The sequence below is a fragment of the Artibeus jamaicensis genome, unplaced genomic scaffold (assembly GCF_021234435.1).
Source record: "Artibeus jamaicensis isolate MK-2021 breed Jamaican fruit bat unplaced genomic scaffold, CSHL_Jam_final contig_3126, whole genome shotgun sequence".
In the NCBI taxonomy this organism is placed as follows: domain Eukaryota; kingdom Metazoa; phylum Chordata; class Mammalia; order Chiroptera; family Phyllostomidae; genus Artibeus; species Artibeus jamaicensis.
In genome coordinates, this window is record NW_026521723.1 from 16,990,619 (window position 1) to 17,014,968 (window position 24,350).

At 38.1% G+C, this 24,350-nt stretch overlaps 1 protein-coding gene across 5 annotated transcripts in view; it reads left to right on the forward strand.

Moving 5' to 3' along the window:
* CFAP91 (cilia and flagella associated protein 91) overlaps positions 1-24,350 on the forward strand; it is an 80,075-nt gene that overhangs the window by 15,557 nt on the left and 40,168 nt on the right. For all 5 annotated transcript variants that reach the window (XM_037158824.2, XM_037158825.2, XM_053663179.1 and 2 more), the window contains 2 exons: positions 9,187-9,368; positions 23,313-23,490. In XM_037158824.2, the coding sequence (XP_037014719.2) occupies positions 9,187-9,368; positions 23,313-23,490 (360 nt within the window). The remainder of the gene's footprint in view (positions 1-9,186; positions 9,369-23,312; positions 23,491-24,350) is intronic.

The window sequence follows — 24,350 nt, forward strand, 5'->3', positions numbered from 1 at the left end:
ACATCACCTGTATATTGTAGTGTGTGTTCCCCACCCCAAGTCAAGTCTCCTTCCATCACCATGGATACCCCCGTTCCCCTAGCCGCTCTTCCTTTGGGTAATCACCATACTGTTGCCTGTGTATATAAGGGTGTTTTGTTTTGTTTTCTTTTTTTGCTTAATCCCTTCACCTGTTCACCCAGCCCTGTAAACCACCCTTCCTTCCGGCAGCTGTCAGTCTGTTTTTTATCTGTGAGTCTGTCTCTACTTTGTTTGTTAGTTTATTTTGTACATTAGATTCCACATGTGAGTGAGATCATATGGTATTTGTCTTTCTCTGACAGGCTTATTTCACTTAGCATAATGGTCTCCAGGTCCATCCATGCTCTCGTAAAGGATAAAATTTCCTTCTGTCTTTAGCCAAGTAGTATTCCATTAGGAAAGTGTGAAGTGTAAGATTTGCAGGTTTAGTTAAAAGTGATAATGCTTAATATTAACTCTAACTCAACATGGTCTTTATAATTAGTCCAATTACAGTGGGATAGTCACTAATTCATGGCCAAATGTTTCCATTCTGAGGGCAAAAATTTGATTTTTCATCTGGGTTTTAAGAGCTACAATGAAATGTATACAATATGATTCAATTTATATAGAATTCTAGAAAATGCAAACTAATGTATAGTGACAAAAGCAGATCAGAGGCTGCCCAGAGATGGGATAAGGAGAAGAATGGGGCCGGGAGTGATTGTAAAAGGGCACAATGAGACTTTGGTGGGGGGGCAGTGGATATGTCCATTATCTTGACTGTGGTGGTGGTTTCATGGATATATCACTGTGTGGAAACATCAAATTGTATACTTTGAGCCACTTTTATATGTCAGTTACATTTCAATAAATTGTTTGTTTTTTTTTAAGTATGTATGAGTAACCCTGAATGAAGTTAACTCTGGGATTTTGGCAGGGCTGAGTTTCAGGGGAGTTGGCAGGGCTGAGTTCCACCTTATGTTGGCGGGGATGCACTTGTCCGGGGCCAGCAAGCCTTCTCTAGCCACACCTTTTCTTGGCCAGCTGTTGGAGTTGTTACTTTGAATTCCATGTAAGCATCTTGTAAAGTAGCTTTACAATACAAATCTACTATTGTAAAAATGTTCAGTGGTGGTTTCCAGTTCCATGGGTAAGGAGCTTGGACGTTGCCACTCTGTTCTAACAACAAGTAAGAAGTTTTTCTTGGATCTGTACAGAGGGCAGGACACAGGGCAAACTGGTGCCCAGGATTAGAGGGAGAGACAGGTGCACGTAGAGAGAAACGTATTCCCCCCAAAGAAAGTATGAGTGGGAACTGCCCTGGGAACCAGTTGCCAGTAGGGAAACCTGAACTACATTGACCAGTTGCTGGAGGCTCCATGTGGGGAACTCTGAGAACTAAAAACTTTAGGAGGACCTAGTCATGGGGAACTTTCACAATTTTGTGAGATTTTTCCTCCAGCAGCTCAGCAAGATTTTTATAATAAATATTGGAGAAAATCCTCTCATGCTTCTGGCAAGGGGATGGGAAAGAACATTTTGAAATATGCCAGAGCACTCTTTCCTTCTTAACAAGGTCAGCTCTCAGTAGAAACTACTTAACCACAGCCTAACCTGCTGTGTTATTATCAGAGCCTAACTGACATGGGTGAAGGAAAATATCCAACTCCAGCTCTCTCTAGTCCTCTCACTGACCCACCTAAGAGGTGGGTGGAGAAAAGAACTGAGGAACACATGAAATTCCAAGTCCTGAGGTTCACTTAAGGACTGAGACCTAATCATTGGAGAATGGAATGCTTCCCCTCCCCACACCTTACCACCACATTACAGACGGCCTAATATTTGTGGTAGTTCTTCTTGCTCAGTCCATTGTGTCTCTCTTTCAAGTAATTAAAAGGCATACCAAAGGCAAAAAACACAATTTGTAGAAAGCATAAGCATAAGAACCAAACATGGCAGGGATGTTGGAATTATCAGACAGTGATTTGAAGTGACTATGGTTAACATGCCTAGGGCTCTAAAGGATAAAGTAGACAGCATGCAGTATCAGACAGGCAGTGTAAACAGAAAGATAGAAATCGTAAGAACTAAAAAAATACTAGAGATCAAAAACTCGGTAACAGAAATGAAGAGTGCCTTTGATAGGCTCCTTAGTAGATCAGATGTGGCTGAGGAGAGAATCTCTGAGCTAGAGGGTAGATTCATAGAAACCGCTAAAACTGAAAAGCAAAGAGAACAAAGACTCAAAAAAACCCAAACAGAATATTCAAGAACTGTGAACAAATGTCAACAACATATATGTATTGGGAATATCAAGAGAAGAAAGAGGGACAGGAACAGGAAACATATCTGAAACAATAATGACTGAGAATTTCCCCAAATTAATATCAGACACCAGACTAGAGTCAGAAAGCTCAGAGAACACCAAGCAGGATAAATGCCAAAAGGAGAAAAAGCTGCATGGTGGCATACATCTTTAAACTAAGGAAAATCAAAAATAAAGGAAAAAAATCTGAGGAGGCCAGAGGACAAAAATACATGATCTATAGAGGAACAAAGTGAGACTCATAGCTGACTTCTCAGAAGCCATACAAATGAGAAGAGAGAGGAGTGAAAATCTAAAATGTTGAGGGAAAAAACCTGTCAACCTCAAATTTTGCTTTCTGCAAAATTATCTTTCAAAAGTGAAGGAGAAATACTTTCTTAAACAATTAATGATTCAGAGAATTTATAGTCATTGGACCTACCTTGTAAGAGATATTAAAAGAAGTTCTTTAGAGAGAAAAAAATAATATAGAACAGAAACTTGTATCTACATAAAGAGGAGAAGAGTATCAAACACAAAATAAATGAAGGTAAAATAAACACTTATTTTTCTTACTTATCTAACAGATGACTATTTAATAATAACAACAATGTATTTGATTATGTGTGCATATATATATATATATATTATGTTAGAGCAGATGAAGAAACAAGAACCAACTACATCTTGTCAACAAGAAACCCACTTTAAATATAAAGACACAAATATATTAGCAATAAGTGAATGGAAAAAATATAACATAACAGTAATTAAAAGAAAGCAGCAGTGCTATGATAATTTTCAGGTGGAGCAGATTTCAGATCAAAACAGATTATCAGGGATAAAGAGGAAGAGATGAGCCCACCATCACAGTTGGTGACTTTCTTACCACCCTTCCGTCAGAGGAGTGCATCTAGCATGCAGAACATCAGTGAGACCCTTCTTGAACTCAACAACACTATCAATCAACTGGATGTAATTGATATTGAAAGGCTACTTTCACCCTAAAACAGCAGGATATACATTTTTATGAAGCTCACATAGAATTTTCACCAAGATAGACCACATTCTGGGCCATAAAACACATATTAACAAATGTAAAAGAGAAGAAATCATACCACAATGAAATTAAGCTAGAAATAACAAAATTCCCAAATACATGAAGATTAAACAATACATTTTTAAAATAACACATGAATCAAAAAAGAAGTCTCAAGAGAAATGAAAAAATATTTTGAACTAAATTAAAATGACAATACAATTTATCCAAATTTGTGGAATGCAGTGAAAGCAGTGTTTACAGGAAAATTTACAGCACTGAGAATTCATATATTTGACGGAATATCTAAAATCAATCATCTAAGCTTCCACTTTGGAAAACTGAGAAAAGAAGAGCAAATGAAATCCAAAGGAAGTAGAAGAGTCAATGGAATAAGTCAATGGAATTGATTGAGGAAATCAATAGAGAAAATCAACAAAACCAAAAGCTGGTTCTTGAAAAGATCACTCAAATTGATCATTCTCTAGCCAGACTAATTAAGAAAAAAAGAGGCCAGCATTTTCCTAATACCACAAGCAGACTAAGACATTTTTAAAAAGAAGAAGACTACAGACCAATGTATCTCATGAACATAGGCATAAACATCTTCAACAAAATATTAGCAAATTGAATCCAACAATATATAGAAAACATTATACATCACAACCAAGTCGTATGTATCATAGGTATGCAAAACTGGTCCAGCATTTAAAAATCAATTAATGTAATCCATCACATCAACAGGCTAAAACAGAAAAATCACATGATCATAATTAATAGAGGCAGAAAAAGTATGTGACAATACCCAATACTCATTCATGATAAAAACTCTCAGTAAACTAGTAATAAGGGAAACTTCCTTAAGTTAATAAAGAACATGTATTGTACAAAAATCTACATCATATTTAATGGTGAGAAACTCAAAGCTTTCGCACTGAGATCTGGAATAAGGCAAGCATGCCCCTTCTCTCCACTGCTTTTCAGCATTGCACTGGATATCCTGGCTAATACAGTGAGACAAGAAGAAGAAATAACAGGTATACAGATTGGGAGAATAAATAAAACTATCTTTGTTAGCAGATTAATGTTCATCTGTGTAGGAAATCAGAAAGAACTGACTAAAAAAATCCCTCCTGGAACTAATAAGTGATTACAGCAAGGAATCCCTCCTGGAACTAATAAGTGATTACTTGTAGGATGCAAGGTCAATGTAAAAGTCAATTGTTTTCCCATATATCAGCAACAAACCAAATGGAATTTTAAATTAAAAACACAATATCATTTAAATTAGCACCAAAAATGAATAAATTTAACAAAATACATATAAGACCCATGTGAGGAAAACTACAAAACTTTGATGAAAGAAATCAAAGGACTAAATAAATGGAGAGATAGTCCATGTTCACTAGTAGAAAGACAATACTGTCAAAACATGTTCCCAACTTGATCTATAGATTCAATCTTAATCTAAATCTCTGCCAAGTTATTTTGTGGATATAAAGAAAGAAACACCCTGATTTTGGAGAGATAAAAGACCCAGAATAGTCAGCACAGTATTGAAGAACAAAATTGGAAGACAGACTACGTGACTTTGAGATCTGCAATATAACTGTAGTAATTGTGACAGTGGAGTAGTGAGGAAAAAAAGACAAATGGATGAAATGGAATAGAAAGCTTATAAATAGACCCATATACATATAACAAACTAATCTTTGACAAAAAGAACAACGGAGCAAGGTTAGTCTTTCTCAACAAACAGTACTGGAACAAGTAGGCATCCACATGCAAAAAAATCAAATCTAGACACAGACATTAAACTAGGGGTGTCAAACTCATTTTCACTCGGGCCACATCAGCCTCATAGTTGCCTTCAAAGGGCTGAAATAATTTTAGGACTGCATAAATGTAACTATTCCTTAACTGTTAAGGAGTTGAAATTACATTTGGCCCTTTGAAGGCAACCATGAGGCTGATGCGGCCCCTGGTGAAAATGAGTTTGACACCCCTGCCTTAAATCTTTTATAAAATTTAACTCAAAATGGATCATAGACTTCAATGTAGAATGTAAAACTCTAAAGCCCTTAGAAGGTAACATAAGAAAAAAAGTAGATTACGTTGAGTATGACAATGACTTTTTAGATGTAACACCAAAGGCACAATTCGTTAAATAAATGATGGATAATCTGGACTTCACTACAATTAAAAACTTCTATAATAGACAATGCTATTAGAATAAGACAAGTTACTGAATAGGAGAAAATATTTGCAAAAGCATATGGAATAAAGTACTGCTATCCAAAATATACAAAAAGTAAAAACCTCTTAAAACTCCACAAGAAACAACTTGATTCTACAAAAGGCCAAAGACCTTAACAGATACCTCATCAAAGAAGATTAACAGATGACAAATAAGCACTTGAAAAGATGCTCCATATCATATGCCATCAGGGAAATGCAAATTCAAACAACGAGATACCACTACTATTAGAAGGCACAAATTCTGGGACCCTGACTACACCAAATGTGGAGCAACAGAAACTCTCATTCATTGCTAGTAGGAATACAAAATGCTGCAGGCACTTTAGAGATAGTTTGGTCGTTTCTTACGAAACTAAACATAATTTTATGTTATGATCCAGCAATCGTGCTCCTTGGTATTTACCCAAAGGAGTTGAAAACTTATGTACACTAAAAACCTGCATCCAGATATTTATAGCAGCTTTATTCATAATGGCCAAAACTTGGAAGCAACCAAGACGTTCTTCAGCAGGTGAATGGATAGATTGAGATTCATCCAGACAATGGAATATTATTCAGCACTAAAAAATGTAAGCTGTCAAGCCAAGAAAAGACATGCAGAAAATTTAAAATGCATATTACTAAGAAAAAGAAAACAATCTGAAAGGGCCATGTTATATATGATTCCAACTATATGATGTTCTGCATAAGGCAAAACTATGGAAATTAATTTAAAAAATCATTGGTTGCCTAAAACAGCTAAAAAAAATTAAGTCTTCAAAGCTGCAGACATTCAGTGGAGTGCATACTAACAGAACAGGATTTGGTAACTTTATGAAGTTTCTCTGTGTGTGTAGTTTTGTGGGCCTGGAAGGGAAAATCTAGAAGGTTATGGGTATGGCCAACAGTGCATGCTCCCAGTGCCTGGGCAGTAGTGAGGAGGAAGGACCTGGAATGAGGGAACAGAGCAGCAGCACCGCTGTAAGGACACCAGGGCCAGGGTGGGTGTGCCTGAGGATGGGGTCCAGGGCAAAGCAGGGCTCAAGCTGAAGAGGAAGCAGATATTGGATCTCTGGTTTTGGGTCCTGATCGCGGTTGGGCATAGGTGGGGTAGAGATCATTCATTGCTCTTTCTTATTTGCATTTTACTCTCCCTAAACTAACTGAAATAGAAAAAGGAAAATAGGTTGGAAAAAATAACAAATTAGTTAAGAAGGAAACTGTGTTGTTGTCATAGGACTTCTGTGAAATGACCACTCCTCCTTTGCATCCTCTTCTCTGACCCACCTTAAGGACCCTGAGTCACCAGAAACCTTAGTCAGAGGCTTCATTAAGCTATATCATAATCATAGCACATTTGATCAAATGGTTCAAATGTGTAATTATTTAATGTGGAAGACAAGAATTTATTCTCTTGATTCAAGCTAATAGTGTTATAATATTATATGATTTACAATGATATAAAGCTGATTTGAAGTTATTTCCTCAAGTAGAAATTATGGTAGAATAATTTCTGCTGAAAACATAAACTATAGATACTATGCTGTCTACATATGTTAGAAATTCATAGCAACTGCTGAAAAAAATGACGTCAATATCCATTAGAATTCAGCATTAAAAAACAACTTAAAAGTACTGACTTATTACGGCTTGAACCTTCAAACAGATGCTTCTTTCTAACCGGATTGAAGTGCTTTTTCCCTAGACTTGAACTGTTAAACTGCCTTTGATTGTTTTTTAAAATGAAAATATCTCTTGCCATATTTAGTTATTTATGTAATTAACTAATTCTTCTACCAACTAGAAAATGTTTTCTTTTAAATGCAAGTAGCTGTATGTATTTTTTAATTTTTAAAAGTAGTACATGTCTAGGTTTTAAAAAACTTGAAAATTCAGAAAACTGTAAACATGAAAAAATTCTCTATAATCCTGCCATCCAGATATAACTGTTATTATTTTATTGCATACCATCTAGGGATTTTCTATGCATAAAACACAGTTTAAAAAACATAAAAATGTACTCCTATTATAATACTGCTTTATACTGTTCCTTTTCTCTACATTAAATCTTGGACATTTTATAAAAATTTTTATTTAGTTATTTTTCAAGTACAGTTTTTTGTCTATTTCTCCCATTAAATCTTGGACACTTTTGTATGTTCATTAATGTAGGTTACATTGTTACTTTTTTAAAAAAAGATTTTATTGATTTATCTTTAGAAGGGAAAGGAAGAAGAGAGGGAGAGAAGTATCAATGTATGGTTGCCTCTCATGCACCTCCTGCTGGGAACTGGCCTGCAACCCAGCCTTGTGCCCTGACTGGGAATCGAACCACGATCCTCGGGTTCTCAGGCCCGTGCTCAATCCACTGAGCTACACCAGTCAGGGCACATTGTTACTTTTAAAGCAGCATAAATTCTAGTATGAGTATGCCACGTTTTAAACAATTCTTCTATTGACGGTGATCATTTAGGTTTGTAAGTTTTTACTCGTGTGAGTGAGGCTTGATGAACATGTTTGCATACAGGTGTGCACTTGCCCCATTATTTCTGAGTGTAAGTTACTAGGAGCACGACTGCTGGGGACGAAAGGGTGCTTTCAGGGTCTGATATATAATCGTTCAGTTTCCTGCTCGTTGGGTTGTAGGTGTTTGGATTTCCAGCAACAGTTTATGGAAATTCTTGTTTTTTTTCAAAACTTTATCAATGCTAGGTACTTTCAAGTTTTACAAAATTGCTTATGTAACATAATAAAATAGCATCTTGGCGTTTTAATATGCTTTTGAATATTAATTATGCTCACTGTCTTTTCATGTGCTTTTTAGGTTTACTTTTTTTGTTTTGTGAATTTGCCCTTTTTTTCTATGGGTATTCAGTTGTGTTATGGATTTACAAGAGCTTTTTATATAGAAAAGGCTGCTTAATTTTTAAAAAAAATTTATCATGTCTTGCAAAACCTATTTCCAACAGTGCCGTAGACATTTTAAATTTGTTTATGATATTTTGAGGTGTAGAAGTTTTAACTTAAATATAACTCTATTGATCATTTGCTTTATAGTTTCTGATTTTCCAGATGATATATGTACTTATGCTCCCTATTAGTACTTTTATTAGTCTCACTTTTGAATTATTTTAAATTATCTGGAATTGATTTTTTTTGTGTGCAAGGGATGAGGCCCTCATCTCTTTTTTTCTGCTCCTGTATTTGCATTTCTGAAGGAAAACAGTTAAAATTGAGTGTGTAACTAAAAGCAGAGAAGAGGCAAACAGGGGAAGTAGCAATTCCAAATAGGTTCAGAAGTAACTGTAGGACATCCTAGAATCTTTATACCGCTCTACACATGACAGCTCTGCCCAATGATACACAGATAAACAGGCACTTCTGTGAGTAGTGCCCCTTCAGTTTCCTGACAGAGGTGAGAAAAAAAGGCAGTCCTCTCAAGGTTATTGGGCATAATCCTATTTAAACTGGATTGGTAACTTTGGGCCTGTCAATGTTAAAGGGGAGAGGATTTAGTGAAGTTCATTTATTTCTACTTGATTATATAATATTCTAAGTGATTGTATCAGGTCTTAATTTTTTAAATAATTTTCCCTTTTAGGATGCAGCCATATACTTTTCCTCCCACTTCGACTAAGTACCCACCCATCACTTCAAAGTATACTGTGGGCACTCAGACTGATTACCGCGATTCCGAAACTCAAACAGATCCGTATTCTCCAGAATACATAGTGTGTCAGGATTCAGTCCCTGAGCTCTTGACCCTGGCGACTCTGACTTGGGGTGAGTTGGTAATTCCCTTATGTATTTGAAGGTGACAGTCCTGAGAACCATGATAGCTATTGAGTTCCTGGAAATTAAGATCACATAAAGGCAATTAAGTATCTTGCTTCATGGAGCTACTTCACAGACTCCTACTTTTTCTAATACATTTGTTCAAAGAGAGTTACATCTTTTTCACTTAAGGAGGCTTATTGTGCTTCATCCTTGAAGTACAGTAAGTTATATTTTGGCTTAATTTTCCCCCAATCAATGCTCTTTATTTTTTTAGAATAAATTTATTGGGGTAACCATTGATTAATAACATTATATCATTTCCAGGGGTACAGGATTATAATTCAACATCTGTTCTAACTATGGAAGTCTAGTTTCTTTCCATTACCATATACTTGACCAGTTTTACCCACACGTTGCCCTCTCTTCACCCCCTTTCTCCTCTGGTAGCCACTATCTACAAGTTTGTTTTTGTTTATTTTGTTAGGTACTTTTTGATTTATGTTCCACATATGAAAAGGGAATCCTTGTACACTTTTGACAGAAATTTAAGTTAGTGCAGGCATTATCAAAAGTAGTATGGAGGTTCCTTTAAAATTAAGAATGGAAATACCATGTGATCCAGCAATTCCTCTTCTGGGTTTTACCTAAATATATGAAAACCCTTATTTGTAAAGATATATGTACACCTATGTTCACTACAGCATTATTTACCATAGCCAGGACATGGAAACAACCCAAGTATCTGTCCACTGATGGACGACTGGATTAAGTAGATGTGGTATATGTATACAATGGAATACCACTCAGCCATAAAAAGATAAAATATTGCTATCTGTGAATACAAGGATGGGTTTTAAGAGTATTAATTTTGTGATAGCTTTGCTGACCACTCACCTCCTTGTTCTTATTGTTTCTCCTGTTGAATTAAGTCCTTTTCTTTACACATAAACCTTCTTTGAATGTATAATAAATCTCAATATATTACATATGTTATCTTACTTTTCCAAAATATCTTGGAATTTATCAAAGCTCTCTTACATACCTTATTGGATGATTTCTTTTGATACTATCTCCTAAATGCTAATATCTTTCAGAAATTCACTCTAAGAATAATAAAAATCTAAGCCTACATTATGTGAAACTATAAGAATTAAGAGGAGAAAGGACCTTTAGAAATTGTTAGACATTGGCTTATCAAACTCACTTGACTGTAGCTGGGAAACTGAAAACCAGAGAGGCCGACCCCTCCGGGGTCATGGAAATAGTATGCTGCAATGGTTTTTGTTAAAATGAGATCATTTTAATTTTCCCATTGTAATGATTGCTGCAGTCAAATCTGCATGACCAGCAATGAACATACTTATTTGTGAGCTCCAGTTCCGATTCTTGTTTCCTGGCTCACTTTGTGAATCCCGACTAAGCATTCTCTAACCCTTTCCCTTCTGCACTGAACACATTAAAAACATTGTAAAAATTAATGAACACACAGCCATACTTAAAAATAAGAAAGAAAATGTCTATAGTCTAGAAGTGGAGATGTCTCCTTACAGAAATGGCTGGGAACCTATAGTGATGACGAGCAGGGAGCTGGATCTGAGTTACCTGCCTGAACAGAGGAGGCAGAAACTTTGCTCCTGCTCATAGGCAGGACTGACGTCCTGTGCCTGCCCATCTAGGATGATAGCCAGAATTGAGTTAGGTGCTCCTGCCTAGGGCATTGCACTTTACCTCTTGATGTGCTGTGGGCTTAGCATTGAGCTGAGTAGGACAAGTGCCAGGTTCTCTAAAGCAAGAGATCTAGGCAGGGGCTCAGAGGTGTCTCACTAGGCAAAGAAACCCAATCTGGAGACCCGCTCCTGGAAGCACTGAGGTTGGAGTGTCAGTACAACTCTCTCTGAGTCAGGCCTACCCCTTCATCTGTGAGGCCATAGATTCACACAGAGGCCCATGTACTATGTGAATAGAAGTTTAAAAATTATAAATCAAGCTAATATATGTTAAGTAAAACACATTCTGTATTTTTCACAAATAGCGCTTTATTAACATGTTGAAAGGACAAGTTTACATTTGTCATTTATAAACTCCATGTTGGAATGTGGCAGCAGGGGGTGAGACTGCCTATGGCTTGTCCCTTCCTCTGTCTCTGTTTCCATATCATGAAGGGCTTGTCATGCATGCAGGTGATTACCCCACCTCACTTTTCCAATCTCTATTCACACATCTCTGCAAACAGCTGACACTTGGCCACCTGTTGGGCTTAGAGGTGAACAAATAGCAGCATAGTCTGCTCTCAGGAGTCTGAATCCTGGGAAGAGGCCTGTGTAGATTTAGGAGGTGGGCCTGGGACCATCGGTGGAAGGGTCTCGAAGGGTAGGACTAGATCCAGGTGGGCATATTCCCTTGGACTCCTCACATTGTGATGACAAGCGAGGGTCTGAAGAACTTGGCTGCAGAACTTGGCTCCCTCTCGCCAGGTCAAAAAGTATACCTGTTCAGGGTGCTCATGAGAGAAACCTGCAGGTGATTTCAACCCAAGAATTACAAAGCATCTAAGAGAGACACTGGGAGTGATTCACAAAAAATAAAGAAAAAGTTATTGAGCAAACAAAGCAAGTGGAGCAATTTGGAAAAGACTCAGGAAGTACTTTTTAAATCCCCAAAGAGGTGAAGAGGGAAATAATAACAATGAAAACAAGAATGGGAGCTATGAAAAAGAACCAGGTGGAATCATTGGAAGAAATAGTAATTAGCTTCAAACTTGATTAGAAAGCTGTGGGATTAGAAAGAGTGGGGATTTCTGAGTTAAAGGAGAAATATATTGTCTCACAAAAGGTAGAGGGGAAAGAGGAAATAGCAGAGAGCCGATAAGGGGGCTAAAGCAAAGAAAAAACAGTGAAAAGAAGACACATAGTAAGATGTCAAAAAAGTGTTCAATCATTTTAGTAATCAAAATACACAAAAGTGACTTAAACTTGCCTCTTAAAAATATTCTTGGGTTGGACTAATAAAAACACAGCAAAACTAGCTTGCTATTTATAAAATAACACTGAAACTTTGAAAATAAAGAGATGGAAAAATACACTGATAGCTGTGTAACCCAAAGAAAGCCGATGTAACAATGTTAATATTAGACCAAAGTTAATCAGAAAACATTAAAAGGGCAAATGAAGGACATGTAATGCTATAAAAGAATATATCTGTCATGAACTTGTATGTACCCTAGACTCAAAATGTAAAGCAAAAATTGACTGAATTACGAGGAGAAATAGACAAATTCATACTAATGTGGATTTTAATGCCCTTCTCTCAGATGAAGCTAGCAAAAGTTAGTAAGGATTAGGCGATTGAACAAGATGCTTAATGTGCTTCATTCACATAAGAGAGTTTGCGTGTGGCAGGCCATGGCCAGGCCTGCTGCCCGTCTGACTGTGTGGTGAGGAACAGAACGCGGAAATGCTTGGCTGCCACACGGCAACGAAGTAACATGGTTCTGGGCTCCTTTGGCTTGGCAGATTCCTCACTTCACCCATTTACAGTCATTTCATTCATGAGAAAGACAACACTATAATTCAGCAGGGAAAAGGAGGTCTTTTCAAATAAATGGTAATAAAACAATTAGATATTCATGTGCAAAAAAAACCCCAAAACAAAAAAGCTTTGGTTCTGATTCCTACTTCAATGTCGTCCCAGCAAAAAACCAGACATGTGTGTGTGTGTGTGTGTGTGTGAATTGAAGAACTGATTCTAAAATTAATATGGAAATGTCAAAGGGCCAAAAGCACTGAAGACAAATGTGAATAGAACAAATACACACTAACAGATATAAGGACTTACTATAAAGTTGCAGTAACTAAAGAGTGTGGTATAGTCTCAAAGACAAACAAATGTGTTATTGTTATAGAATAGAGTCCAGAAGTTAAATCACAGATATATATCATCTCATTAAAACAAAGATGACACTGAAGTGCAATTGGGGAAAATGGTCTTTTCAGTACGTGGTGCTGAGTCAGATAGTCATCTTGAAAAAAGTGACTCTTGATTCTTATTTCACTCCACAAACCAAAGTCAATCACAGATGTTAAGTGTGAAAGGTGAAACAATAAAACTTTTACATAGAAACATAAAAGAATATTTTCATGACCTTGGGTAGGCAAAGATTTTGTTTATTTTTCATTTTTTAAATATATTTCATTGATTACACTATTACAGTTGTCACATTTTTTTTCCTCTTTACTCCGCTCAGCCCTGTACCCTACATCCCACCATCATTTCCCCACTTTAGTTCATGTCCATGGGTCATACATATAAGTTCTTTGGCTTCTCCATTTTCTATATTATTCTTACCCTCCCCCTGTCTATTTTATACCTATCATTTATGCTTCTTATTCTGTGTACCTTTTCCTCCCTCCTCTCCCTTCCCCACTGATTAGTCTTCATGTGATCTCTATTTCTGTGAATCTGTTCTTGTTCTAGTTGTTTGCTTAGTTAGTTTTTGTTTTTTAGGTTCAGTTGTTGATAGTTGTGAGTTTGTTGTCTTCTTACTGTTTGTAGATTTGATCTTCTTTTTCTTAGGTAAGTCCCTTCAACATTTTATATACTAAGGGCTTGGTGATGATGAACTCCTTTAACTTGACCTTATCTGGGAGCACTTTATCTGCCCTTCCATTCTAAGTATAGCTTTGCTGGATAGAGTAATCTTGTATGTAGGTTCTTGCCTTTCATGTCTTGGAATATTTCGTTCCAGCCCCTTTTTGTCTCCAAGGTTTCTTTTAAGAAATCAGCTGCTTGTCTTATAGGAACTCCTTTGTAGGTAACTGTCTTCTTTTCTCTTTCTGCTTTTAAGATTTTCTCCTTATTTATCATTTTGGGTAAAGTAATGATGATGTACCTCAGTGTGTTCTTCATTGGGTTCAACTTCTTTGGGACTCTCTGAGCTTTCTGGACTTCCTGGAAGTTTATTCCCTTTGCCAGATTGGGGAAGTTCTCCTTCATTATGTTTTTAAATAAGTTTTTAATTTCTTGCTCTTCCTATTCTCTTTCTGGCACCACATGATTGGGATGTTGGAACATTTAAAGTTGTCCTGGAGGTTCCTAAGCCTCTCCTCATTTCTTTGAATTCTTGTTTCCTCATTCTGTTCTGATTGAATGTTTATTTCTTCCTTCTCCAAACCATTGATTCGAGTCCCTGCTTCCTTTCCTTCACTGTTAGTTCCCTGTATTTTCCTTTATTTTACTTTTCATAGCCTTCACTTTTTCCTCTATTTTGTGACCATACTAAACCAATCCTGTGAGCATTCTGATTACCAGTGTTGTGAACTCTGCATCAGATAGATTGGTTTAGTATCTCTTCATCATGTCTGTATTTTTTCTGGAGCTTTGATCTTTCTTTCATTTGTGCCATATTTTTTTTGTCTTGGCATGCCTGTTATGTAGTAAGAGGCAGATCCTTATGTATTTACCAGGGCAGAGCAACTCACATTGTGGTGCTGTATGTGGAGGAGGTGTCCAAGAGGGAACAGTGCTGCTCTCTGGGCTCTTGGCCGGCTTTCAGTCACTTCCCCCATTACCCACAAGCAAATTGGGTGCTTCTGGTGCTGATTACAAGATAGAAGAGTTTGTGTATGTTCTAGGATTCTGTGGGTCTCCTCAACAAACTCTCCTGTGAGGCTAGAAGTTTCTCCTGCAACTGTAACCCCCACAGATTTTCTTAGTCAGAGGTTTTGAGGCTTCATTCCCATATACTGGAAACCTGGGTTGCATCAGCTGTCTTGCTCCCCAGTTGTTTCTCCTGGTTTATCTACATGCAAATGTGGGACTGCTCACTCTGCCAGCCACCACTTTGCCCATTTCAGTTCTCCAGCCACTGCCTTTCCAAAAGTCCTCTCCACCCTGGCTGCCTATCTCCACTCCTCCTATCAGTCTGGATGAATGTTTCTTCTTTAACTGCTTTGTTGTTGGATTTTCATACAGTTCAATTTTCTGGAAGTTGTGGTTATTTTTTGTTTTTAAATTTGTTGTTGTCCTTCTTTTGGCAGTGCGAGAAGGTGAAGTGTATCTGCCTATGTCTTTATTTTGGCCAGAAGTCCAGGGCAAAGATTTTACTAAATAAGACAAAAATGCTAATAATAAAGAAGGAAATGAGAAATTAGATCACATTAAAATTAAGAACTTCTACAGAAATCACATGATCATATCAATATATGTGGAAAAAGCATTGGATAATGTACAGCACCCATTTATGATAAAAACACTTAGGTAAGTAGGAATAGAGGGAGCATTCCTCAACATAGTAAAGGCCATATATGAGAGACATACAGCCAACATCATACTTGATGGGCAAAAACTTAGAGCTTTCCCACTAAGATCAGGAACAAGACAAGGATGCCACTTTCACCGCTCCTATTCAACAAAGTACTGGAAATCCTAGCCAGAGCCAATCAGACAAGAAAAAGAAATAAAAGGCATTCAAATTGGAAAGGAGGAAGTAAAACTGTCACTGTTTGCAGATGACATGATAGTGTACATAAAAAATCCTAGAGACCCCACAAATAAACTACTCGACCTAATAAATGAAGTTGGCAAAACAGCGAGATACAAAGTCAATACTCAGAAATCAAAGGCATTTTTGTATACCAACAATGAAATACCAGAAACAGAAATCAGGGAAAAAAACCCCATTTGACATAGCAACAGGAAAAATAAAGTACCTAGAAATAAACCTAACCATGGAGGTTAAAGACCTGTACTCAGAAAACTATACAACACTGAAGAAAGAAATTAAGGAAGACACAAACAAATGGAAGCACCTACCATGTTGAAGGATGGAAGAATTAACATCATCAAAATGTCCATACTACCCAAAGCAATTTATAGGTTCAGTGCAATCCCTATTAAAGTACCAATGACATATTTCACAGATATAGAACAAACATTCAGAAATGTGTATGGAACCATAAATGACCCCAAATAGCTGCAGCAGTTTTGAGAAAGAAAGCAAGAGAGATCACAATATCTGATACCAAACTGTATTACAAGTCCACTGTAATCAAAACAGTCTGGCACTGGCATAAGAGCAAACACATAGACCAATGGAACAGAACAGAGAGCCCAGAAATAAACCCATGTCTCTATGGTCAATTAATATTTGACAAAAGGGGAAGAAACATAAAATGGAGTAAAAATAGCCTCTTCAACAAATGGTGTTGGGAGATCTGGACAGCTACATGCAAAAAAATGAAACTTAATCGCAACTTACACCATACACAAGAATAAATTCAAGGTAGATAAAGACTTAAATATAAGTTGGTACAGCATAAATGTCCTAGAGGAGAACATAGGCAGAAAAATCTCAGATATTCCATACAGCAGTATTTTCACTGATATGTCCCCTAGAGCAAGGGACATAAAGGAAAGAATAAACAGATGGGACCTCATCAAATTAAAAGGTTTCTGCATGGCTAAAGAAAACAGTATTAAAATGAAAAGAGAACCAACTATATGGGGAAGCATATTTGCCAATGACACCTCAGACAAGGGTTTGATCTCCAAAATATATAAAGAACTCACATGACTCCACTCCAGGAAGACAAAAAAAAAAAAAAAAAACAATTAAAAAATGAACAAAAGACCTGAACAGACACTTTTCCAAGGAGGACATAAAGAGGGCCCAGAGATATATGACAAGAATGCTCAGCATCACTGGCCCTCGGAGAGATGCAAATTAAAACCACAATGAGATATCTCCTCACACTGGTCAGAATGGTCATCCTAAACAAATTAACAAACAAGGATGTGGAGAAAAGGGAATCCTAGTGCACTGCTGGTAGAAATGCAGATTGGTTTAGCCACCGTGGCAAACAGTATGGAATTTCTTCAGAAAACTAAAAATGGAACTGCCTTTTGACCCAGCAATTCTACTGCTGGGATTAAACCCTAAGAATTCTGAAACCAATCCAAAAGAACCTATGCACCCCAATGTTAATAGCAGCACAATCTACAATAGCCAAGTGCTGGGCACAACCTGCCCATAAGTAAATGAGTGGATCAAAAACTATGGTACATTTACACAATGGATTTCTACACAGCAGAGAGAAAGAAGGAGCTCCTACCCTTTGTGACAGCATGGATGGAAATAGAGAGAATTATGCTAAGTGAAATAATCCAGGCAGTGAGGGACAAATACCATATGTTCTCACCTTTAACTGTAACATAATCAACAAAAGAAAAAAGCAAACAAAATACAACATGAGACATTGAAATTAAGAACAATCTAACAATAGCCAGAGGGAAGGCAGGAGGGGACAGTAGGGAGAAGGATTTTCAGGACCTAATATAGAGGACACATGGACAAAACCAAGGGGAAGGCTGGAAGCAAGGGAGGGGGTGTGTTTGGCTGGGGTTGGGGAGAGTGGTGGGGAGAAAAAGCAGACAACTGTAATTGAACAAAAATAAAGTAATTAAAAAATAAATTAATTTAAAAATATAAAAATTTAAAAAAGAACTTCTTTTCACAAACAAACAAACAAACAAACAAACCACACATTAAGATAGTGGAAAGGCAGGCCACAGATTGGGAGAAGACATCTGCACTACAGCTATATGTAGCAGAAGACTCAGAGCTACAACACATAAAGAAACCCTAGAAAATCAATAAGAAAAAGACAACTTAACAGGAAAATGAGAAAATAATGTAAGCAGGCACTTAACAGAATTTTCAAATATCTAATTAACATATGGAACAGTGCTCAACTTAATCGGTCACCAGGAAAATGCAAATTAAAATCTCATGTGATACTACTACACACATACCAGAAAAGCTAATATCAAGAATATTGACATTAATAAGTGGTGATAAGGATTTGAAGCAGAGAATTCATATACTGCACACACACACACACACCTATTTTTTTTAAATGGTTTGGTAGTATCCTCTAAAGCCAAACATACCTATGACCCAGGATTTTCATTTTAGCTATATACTGAAGTACTTCGTTCTACTAACAATTGCATGTATATATTCACCAAAAGACAAGCGCAAGAATGTTCTTAGCAGCACTATTCATAGTAACTCAAAACTAAAAACAACCCAAATGTCTATCAACCATAGGATGGATGAATAAAATGTAGTATATTCATACAATGGAATACTCCATAGCAATGATAATGAATGTAAACCTACATGTAACCACATGGGTGAATCTCACATATAATAAATGCTGAGCAGAAGAAGACACAAAAGAGTTCCTACTTTGATTCCATTTATGTAAAGCTTAAAACCTTCCAAAACTAAGTTAGTATGTTAAGAATTATGATGGTCATTATCCTTGAGGCAGGAAGAGATTGGGAGGGAGTATGATGGGCAATTTTGGGTTCTAGTAATATTCTGTTCCTTGATCTGAGTGCTGGTTATGTGGGATGTTCATTTGTGTGCCTTTATGCATGTATGTCATGCATTAATAAAAAGTGTACACAAAAATAAGTGTAAAATAGGCCTTGACTAGTGTGGCTCAGTGGATTGAGTGCCGGCCTGAGAACCAAAGGGTTGCTGATGTGATTCCCAGTAAGGACACATGCCTGGGTTGTGGGCCAGGTCCCCAGTGCAGGGTATATGAGAGGCAACTACACATTGATGTTTCTTTCCCTCTCTCTCTCCCTCCCCCCTCTAAAAATAAATAAATAAATCTTGAAAATATATAAGTATAAAATAATGACAGTGCAAAAAGTTGACACTATAAGCACGAAGAAAAAATATTTAGTGCTTACTGTGTCCTGGGAATCGTTCCAAGTGCTTTATATTTTTAATTTATTTAATCTTTACAAGTAGAGTGAATAACACAACTTAAATCAGAGATTAATACTATAGATCTTTAAAAAGGCAAAAGAAATAGCCATTAGGACCATAAGGTAACTTTTTTGCATAAAGGTTAATAGAACAGCCAAACTTCTTACAGGAAATATCAAGACAAAAGACAGAGATAAAAATAATGTGTATCCTGGATTGGAAGAGTATTATCCTTCCATTATTAGGGTTGGAAGGGGGACATGACTACAGAATAAATTATTTAATAATCATAAGAAAATACTGTGCATATCTTTCTGTCCAGAATTTTAAAAATAGATTATATAATTTTTAAGGAAAATAAAAATTATCAAGTTGGTTTCAAGAAGAAATAGCAACTCTGAATATTATAATAACTATAGAAATTGACTTGGTAAAAGAAATTCTTATAAGAGTACCATGCCTAAACAATTTTATAGATAAGTTTGCCACATCTTTAAAGTACAAACAAGCTCTGTTTTATGCAAATTCTTCCAGCAAAGAGAAAGAGAGAATAGATGTTAATTTGTTCATTTTTATGAAACTAGTATAGCCTTGATTTGAAAACTGAATAAGGATAATACTAGAAAGTAAAATTATGGGTTTATCTCACATATGAAGAATATGCAAAAATTTTAAATACCAGCAATCAAATCTTGCAGTATTTGGGACACTTCTGGTCAAGATGGCAGTGTAAGCTCGCCTCTTCGCACAACTACACTAAAATACAGCTAAAATATAGAATAACAATCACTCAGGAATATCAGAAATCAAGCTGAATGGAAGTCTTAACAACTACAGAATTCACAAAACCACATCCTTCCAGAGTGGTAGGAGCGGCACAGACATAGAATGGGCTGGGCCCTCACCCATGTGGATAAAAATTCAGGAGTGATATCTCAGGATTGAGGAGTCCCAGCCCAACACCAGGCCCTCCAGCCCATGGTTCCTGTGTTAGGAAGATAAGTCCCCACAACTTCTGGCTGCAAAAACCAGTGGGGATTCAGTCAGTGGAAGAAACTCCTGGAGCCCCAAGCAGTTCCTCTTAAAGAACCCACACACAAACTTACCTACTCAGACTTCCTCTCTCTGACCTCCAGCAGTGGGGTAGCAGTTTGAAAGACACCAGTGGTGTACAGGAAAAAACTGAAGTGTCTGGCATCAAGGCAAGCAGAGACCATTGTCCCTTTGCAACCCTCCCCCCACAGAGCCAGCAAGCTGGCTAACACTGTTTGACCCACCTTGGAGGTACCCAGAGACTCCACCCCACCACTTTACAGCCCAAAAGAAGCTGCTTTTCCATAGGAATGGCTGGTCTTGTCTCCTAAATACTGTCAAACAAGCCACAGCTAGTTTCAGTGAGCCCTCTGGCAGCCAGATTAGAATCATAGCTTGGCTTTGCCTGGGAATCTCCAAGCCCAGCACAAGTAGCAGCCATCTCAGATTGCTTTACAGCTCACACAGGATGCCTCAGGAAAAATACATGTGCAGGCTAACTTTGGCCTGTACCACCCAGGAAACCCCAGGGCCAGTGCACCCAGTGGAGGGCTACAGACCACGTCAGAACACCCCCACTCTGCCCCTGCACAGCTGATCCTCCATGGGGGGTAGAAGTTGGTAGTCAGTGGTCACAGCCAGTTCTTGCATCTGACTGGCCTGGGTAAATCCATCCCATTGACCTGCCAACAGCAACCAAGGCTGAACTACAAGAGGAGGGGAGTACTAAGCCCATAAGAAGGGTGTACCTTGAGTACCCAGCTTGGGTCATAAGGGAGGCCAGGCCACTGGACCCTACAGGACACCTACTATATTAAGCCATATTACCAAGACACAGAGTCAAAGAAACTCTACCTAATACATAGAAACAAACACAGGGAGGCTGCCAAAACAAGGAGACAAAGACACATGGCCCAAATGAAAGAACAAATCAAAACTCCAGAGAAAGAGCTAAATGAAATGAAGATAAGCAATTTATCAACTTCAGAGCTCAAAACATAGTTTATAAGGATGCTCAAAGAACTTATTGAGGACCTCAGCAGCATAGAAAGGACTTGTTGGGAACCGCCCCGCCTGGTTTCAGAAGTTGTAACCCTCCAACGGCTAAGGCTGAGTGAGCGACCTTGGGACCATAAGAGGCTAAGGAGACAAAGCTATCTCCCTGGCAGGGGCACTGCCTCTGCTCCTTTTATTTCACCCTGCCTGGCCCCCAGTGCTTGATCGACTAGCCAGTGATGGGTAAGATGCCTCAAGGTAGGGATGACCTAAGACAGACATGATCATGGGGAGCCCCCAGGGAAGGGGCTGTAGCAAAAGGGGGTGATGGACCCTTGTCCCTCGGCTTTGACATAACCTGAGTCCTCATTCTGTGTGCAAAAATCTTCTAATCTTTTGGCTGCCATACTTCTCCTGCCTGACTTAAGCCTGAAACAGTGACAGAGGGCAGTGCAGCCCTATGTTGGAAAGGAAGGGTTCTCCAGGTGACCAGGCCTGAGAAAGAGTATATAAAATCCTGTGAAACCTGTTTTGCTAAGAATGCTCTCAATTTTCTGATAAGGTTCGAGCAGGAAGTGAGTTTGTTTCCCAAAGTTTTGTAGCCCTTCTCCTTTGAGAGATCGGCCACCTTTCCTCCCCAAACAGATTATATCTTGGTAGACTTATTCTCATCCATGGTGACCAGGGTGGCCCTGAGGGTAGAGTCCCACCCACAAGGACTGAGTCAGAAATGAAAGATACACTAATTGAAATAAAGAACAATTTTTGCAGGGAAGCAACAGTAGAGTGGATGAAACCCAAGAATGGAACCAATGATTTCGAACATAAGGAAGCAAAAAATAACCTTGGAGAACAATGTGAAGAAAAAAGAATCCAAAAAAATAAGGATAGTATAATCAGCCTCTGGGACAACTTCAAGAGGTCCAACATTTGTGTCATAGGGGTGCCAGAAGGAGAAGAAAAAAGAGCAAGAAACTGAAATCTATCTGAATAGTGAAAGAAAATTTCCCTAATTAGGTGGAGGAAATAGACATGCAAGTCCAGGAAGGACAGAGAGTGCCAAACAAGTGGATGCAAAGAGGCCCACTCCAAGACACATCATAATTGAAATGCCAACAGTTAAAGAGTCTCTCTTTAAGAGACTCTTAAAAGCAGCAAGATAAAAGAAGTGAGTTATCAGATGGTTGCCAGATGGGAGCAGGGAGGGGAGAATGGGTAAAGAGGTGAGGGGATTTAGAAGTATGATTAGGTAGTTGCATAATAGTCATGGGAAGGTAAAGTACCGTACAGGAAATGGAGTAGCGAAAGAACTTATATGCATGACCCATGGACATGAACAATGGTGGGGGTAAGTGCTCCTGGCATTTAGCACATGGGATGTGGTTTGAGGAGTAGGCTGGTATGGATACTGAACATTTTGTCCTGCCTGGGGCATTGCTATAGAAGAAATAATTGTCCACTGTGGCAGTAATAGTACCCTTGTTGAAAAATGTTGAATCGGTGCAGTAAGATAAGAGAAAATAAATGAGGTTTGAGGATTAGAAAGAAGCAAAACTATCGTTATCTGCAGACATTGTGGTTGTTTAAAAAATCAAATGAAATAACAAAATATTAGAACTAAGAACTTGAGTTCAACAAGGTAGTTGATTATGAAACCAGCATACAAAGATCAGTAGCTTTCCTATATATGAACAATGTCTAATTAGAAATGTTGAAAAATAATATTTTAATAGCAGCAAATAACAAAGCACCTAGGAAATCACTTAATAAAAACATGCAAGGCAGCTATGGAGAAAAATATAAATTGTGAGCTTCTGCAAATTAATTTTACATGTCTTTGTATTTCAAAATATAGATTTGTCTCTGTAGGGCATATCGAGGTGTGATTATTTAGTAGTCACATAATATTTTTCAAATACTTTCCAGCATCTTACATGTAACTAAATAAAATGTCTTCTGGATGAATTACTAACAAGAAGCAGTGCAGGGCGCAGCTGTGAGGCACATCTGGAGGGTGTTTCCTAATATTTTATCCTGTCAAAACCTTAAAGAGGACGGGAACTGAAAGGGAATACATTAAATACTGGTAGGCACATGAGTTTGTCCGTGTGTTCCTAAAATGTGTTTGCTTCACCCTTCAGGGCGAGGTCTTCCGGCAGGACAAGCTGAGGTTGAGATGATCGAACGTGCCCGGGAGAAGCGAGCCTGGGAAGCCACTCTTCCCCCGCTGAGTGACATCTCCCAGTTTGAGAAGAGAAGGAGGATGATGAATGAGATGGAAAGGAAGGAGTGGGCTTTCAGAGAGCAGGAGATTGAAAAGTAGGTTCTCAGTCACTCAGACAACTGCTCCTGGGCTGGTGGGGGTAACGTTAACACTTGCCCTCTGTAGAGCATTTCCCCAAATGTATTAGGTTTAAAAGTAATTTTCAGGCTGTAGAGGTAGGAAATTGGGTTTCTGGTTCCTTCAGGGACAATAACACTATATATAGTTTTCTCTCCGTTGATATAAAAATGTGTGATGCCCTGTTGGTGTGTGCGGTGCAGCATGGAGCCCCAACCTGAGCAGTTCCTGAAGGCGTCTCTGATTCTTCTCTTCCGCTTTCTCTTCAGTCTCTAATCCAGACTGTCATAGATCCCCACGGACTTGCGTGTGTCTTTTAAACGCTCCCTTTCAGTTTATTCCCAGTACCACTGTCTGGAGGTCTTGGCCCACTTCCTGTCCATCAAATAGCCTCCTAGCTGATCCTGTCTCTTATTCCCCCTGGTACTGGTTCACAGGCAGAACACCTTGGGTTCCAGGTGTAGCTAATGGGGCATTTTCTATTTGAAAGCCAAATTGTGAAATTCAATTATGAAATGAGCTCAGAGCACGTAAATAACAATATGCTGAGGTACATCTGGTTGAGTTTTCAATAATTTTAACTGAGGTATTTTTATTAATGAGGTGGTTGTCCCTGGAATATGTAGAAATGACAACTCCCTAGGAAGGAGAGAAGGGAGGGAGGGAGGGAGGGAGGGAGGGAGGGAGGGAGGAAGGAAGGAAGGGAGGGAGGGAGGGAGGGAGGGAGGGAGGGAGGAAGGAAGGAAGAAAAAAAGAAAGAAGGAAGGAAGGAAGGAAGGAAGAAGAAGAAGGAAGGAAGGAAGGAAGGAAGGAAGGAAGGAAGGGAGGAAGGGAGGGC